The 3,932-nt window shown below is 66.5% G+C and overlaps 1 protein-coding gene across 4 annotated transcripts in view; it reads left to right on the top strand.

Annotated features, from left to right (window-relative positions):
- MAD1L1 (mitotic arrest deficient 1 like 1) overlaps window positions 1-3,932 on the top strand; it is a 317,349-nt gene that overhangs the window by 277,337 nt on the left and 36,080 nt on the right. For all 4 annotated transcript variants that reach the window (XM_049638985.1, XM_049638986.1, XM_049638987.1 and 1 more), the window contains one exon: window positions 603-793. In XM_049638985.1, the coding sequence (XP_049494942.1) occupies window positions 603-793 (191 nt within the window). The remainder of the gene's footprint in view (window positions 1-602; window positions 794-3,932) is intronic.

Genomic DNA, 3,932 nt, shown 5'->3' on the forward strand with positions numbered 1-3,932 from the left:
CCGCGCACGGGCAGTCTTGGGGGTGTGCCTGCTGGGGGGGTGGGCCGCCCACTCGCCGGGGCCGGCACGGGGAGGGGGGGGGGGGGGGGGGGGCCCAGGGATGTGACCAGGAAGCCCCAGGGCATCCACTGTCAAGGCCCCCTGCCTGCTCACCACTTCTCAGTGCTGGCCTGTGTGAGTGGGCGGCCAGCCCCCCAGCAGGTACAGACCCAAGACTGCCCGTGAGGGGCCAGGCCCCACCCAAGCCTCCTCAGCAGCCCTGGGAAGGACTCTGTGTTGCCCGTTGCCCTTCAGAAAAGGCGCCAGACCGGGGGTCGAATCAGGGCTCAGAGCCGGGACCAGGCCCGCTGTTTTCAGAGTCACTGCTGTCTTTAGAGTTATTTACGTTTAACTGAGCGACTCCGCGCCCAAACGTCGGGTCGTCCCTGTGCTTGTTTTCTTCGTTCCCTAGCTTCGCGCGCGTGCGCGTCAGGGCTCTGCCTGGGCGGGACCCCGTCTCCTCCACGACCCTCTGTCGGTGACTCTGGCCCTGACCCCCGCTGCCGCCCCGCATCCCATCCGGTCCGGGTTTGCAAGCTCACCCTGTCCCCTGTCGCCCCCAGAACTGAAGAAGCAGGTGGAAAGTGCCGAGCTGAGAAACCAGCGGCTGAAGGAGGTCTTTCACACAAAGATCCAGGAGTTCCGGAAGGTCTGCTACGCGCTCACGGGCTACCAGATAGACGTCACCACGGAGAGCCAGTACCGGCTCACGTCCATGTACGCCGAGCACAAGGCCGACTGCCTCATCTTCAAGGTAGGACCGCGGTGACGGCCACCGGCGTGGAGAGCACGTCCGCCCGGTCGTCCTGGTGCACGACGGAGTGGGAGCCGCCTCCCCTCAGGAGGCGTGGCCCGCTGCTTCCGGGGGAGTCTGCTGACCCTCGGCCCACCCGACCTGGCCGCCTCTGGGCGTCTGCCGTCCGCCTGTGCTGCGTTGGCCCAGTCGCTGGGCGGGGCAGGGCAGTGAGGCCCGGGGCATCCAGCCCCAGCAGTTCCCGGGGGGACGGCGGAAGTAAGAGGGTGAGGGTCCGTGTTGGGCCAGGGAGGCGGCCTCAGGACTGCACCGTGGCCAAGGCCATCGTGCCGTGTGGCAGACGGGACAGGGGACGGAAGCTGCTGGATCTCTGTGGGACGGGCCCTCGGGTCTGCCTGAGACGCCAGGGCTGGAACCCCAGACAGACGCGAGGGCGGGAACTTGGCGGCCTGTGTTGGCCCCAGACTCCTTCTGGAGAAGCCAGCAGGGTGGGGGCCCCCACAGAGGAGCCCCCTCGGAGTCGGAGGCAGCATGTGGCCTGTGGAGCCGTACCCGTGTCCAGGCCCGGGGTGGTGTCCGGGTTTCGGGACTGGGACGGTCGCGGGGAATGACGCACCCGCACGCGACGGGCAGGACTGGGGCGCTGCCAGGGCGACCAGGAGGGCTGTTCCCGCCACCGCCGCGCTGGCCTCCCCTCCCTTTGCTTGAAGATGGCGACGTGGGCCCGGCATGGCTGTGGGTGGCCACGGTCGGCACGGAGGCCCCCACGCAGGGTGACCACGGTGTGAAGCGGGCCGTCCACCTGGCTCTGCCCACGTTTGTAAAAACAAAGAACCCACTCTTCTGGGTCCGTAAAGCAGCCGTAACCCGTGCGATCTGCACACGTGGAGCAGGACGCGGTAGCAAAGGAAGTCCTGCCTGTCTCGTTTCATCGTGAACTGAACCTCACGCTAAACCTGTGCCCGCCCGGCTGCTTCCTGGCACAGGTGCTGGCCAAGCCCGGAGGCGCCGGGTCGCGGGAGGCCGAGGGAAGAGGGGTCCCGACCTCGCAGGTCGGTGTGGGCCCCCCCCCCCCCCGACTTCGTTTCCATCCCCCTTCCTTCCTGGCGGCCTCTCCTCGTCCTGAGGTCAGCACCGCGTCTCGGCCTGGTGGCTGCCTTCCCACATCCCCGGCCGTCTTGGGTCCCGCGTGTCTGTTTTTACGTTTCTAAGCAAGCTCTCAGAAACGTCTCTCCTGTGTCATTCCGCGATCTTCCGAAGAACTCAGACCCTGACGAGCACTTCGTGTGTTCTGGGAGCCCCACACGGTTTTCTTAAATGTCAAGTGCGTAAGCAGAGATGTTCAGGTCTTACAAACCCTCACTCTGGACGGGACAGCGCCTGTGGAGCAGAGATCCGCAAAGGCACTGTCAGGCCGTTCCTCTCCCCCACCCCGCCCCAGACCATCCACCGTCCCCAGACCCTCCGCCGTCCCCCACCCTCTGCCGTCCCCCACCCCGGACCCTCCACTGTTCCCCTACGGATCCTCGGCTGTCCTGCCCCCACCCACACTCTCTGCGGTCTCTCCCCACCCTCGGCTCTCCTGCACGTGCAAGGCCTCACTGTGCTCAGCAGTTGCCCCCCGCCAGGCCCCTTGAGTGTGTCCACGCCCAGAACTCACCCCAGCTCAGTTCCTGAGTGTTGCTGCAGTGACCCCAACACCTTCCCCTCCTGAGGGTCCCTTGTGGGGTCCAGTACACCCACAGTTCTGACTGGTGCCCTGCCTCCCAGCTGCAGGCCTGGCTCCGGACCTAAGGGCCAGATGTGCCGGGAGCAGCATGGGTGTGAGACGGCCCCCGAGGACGACAGGAGGGCCGACGGCTCAGCCCTCCGCTCACGCCCAGCAAGCCCTGGACGCCCACAGCAGGCACCCCTGCCCCCACCGTCCCAGCTGGGCCTCCAGCCCCACCCCCAGGTAGGGGGCAGTCCCGTGCACAGCATCAGGAGACGTGGGTTTGCTCACGGCCCCACCACCTTCTAGATGCGTGACGTTCTAGACGCGTGGGTTCTCCTGCCGTGTCGTCGGGGAAAACGTGGAGGGACGTCGCCGACTGTGAGATGCGAAGCACGGTGCCCGCTGGTCCTCGGAGGCCGTGCAGAGAGCTGTCTGGAAAGGACCCGGTAGACAGGCCAGCTGCCCCTCGTCCGGGCTGCCAGACTTGGACCCACACGCTGCCTTTCCCCACCTGGAGACCACTCTGAGCCTCGGTCTCATCGTCTGTGAGTCAGGGGTCAGAGCTAAGAGAGCTCACGACCACGAGCCCCCATAGTGCTTGACACGGGGGCACCAGCAGCATCCCTGAGGACCCACCCTGGGTTTCAGGGTTTGTCAGAATTGTGTTTTCCAGCAGTGAGCGCTTAGCAGACAGAAGCTGCCCATCAGGGCCCATGTTAGCCCCACAGGGCCCCCATCTCTGCCTTCCCCTGGGGGTCCCCTCACCCTGCACACCAGCGCTTGGGCCTTGCCCCTGGTCAGATCGTCCCACCCCCCAACAGAGCCGCAATGTGCTCACGGTTGCCTCCTCCGGGAGGGCTTCCGGTGTTCCCCAGAGGTGGGAACTGTCTTCAACTTACACCGTTCAGCACACGTGTCGCTTTCTGTTGCTTGGTCATTACGTAGGTGACTTTTATTCCTTTACACAAGCTGTTCTTCAGGGACAGGAACCGTCCTACGTCGGGGTCCCCAGAGAGCCTACCCCACCCTTACCCCTGGGAGGCCTCAAGTGCGGTGTAGGTATGGACAAGCCAGGAGCCCCCCACCCAGGCCCCCACCCCGGATCTCGGCATGCGGCCTCTTTGGTCGGGCTCGCACACTGGATTGTAGACTCCTTACTACCCAGGGTCCAGGACGCGCCCAGCAGGTGCACAGCCCCCAGCCAGGACCCAGTGCCCGAGGCACTTGCCAATGCCGTTGGGGTGGGTGGAGCCTTTCTGGTGGCTTTGCCACGTCCTGGAAGCTCAGGCTCCTGGCCGCCCCACCCAGCCTGCAAGCCGCCGCCCCTCCCCCCCCCCCCCCCCCCCCCCCCCCGGGGGCGGGGGGGCCCGTGCGCCCCGTCCGCGGGAGGGTGGGGGGGGGTTCCAAGAGCACAGCGCGGCGTGT

The sequence above is a fragment of the Panthera uncia genome, chromosome E3 (genome assembly GCF_023721935.1).
Source record: "Panthera uncia isolate 11264 chromosome E3, Puncia_PCG_1.0, whole genome shotgun sequence".
NCBI lineage: Eukaryota > Metazoa > Chordata > Mammalia > Carnivora > Felidae > Panthera > Panthera uncia.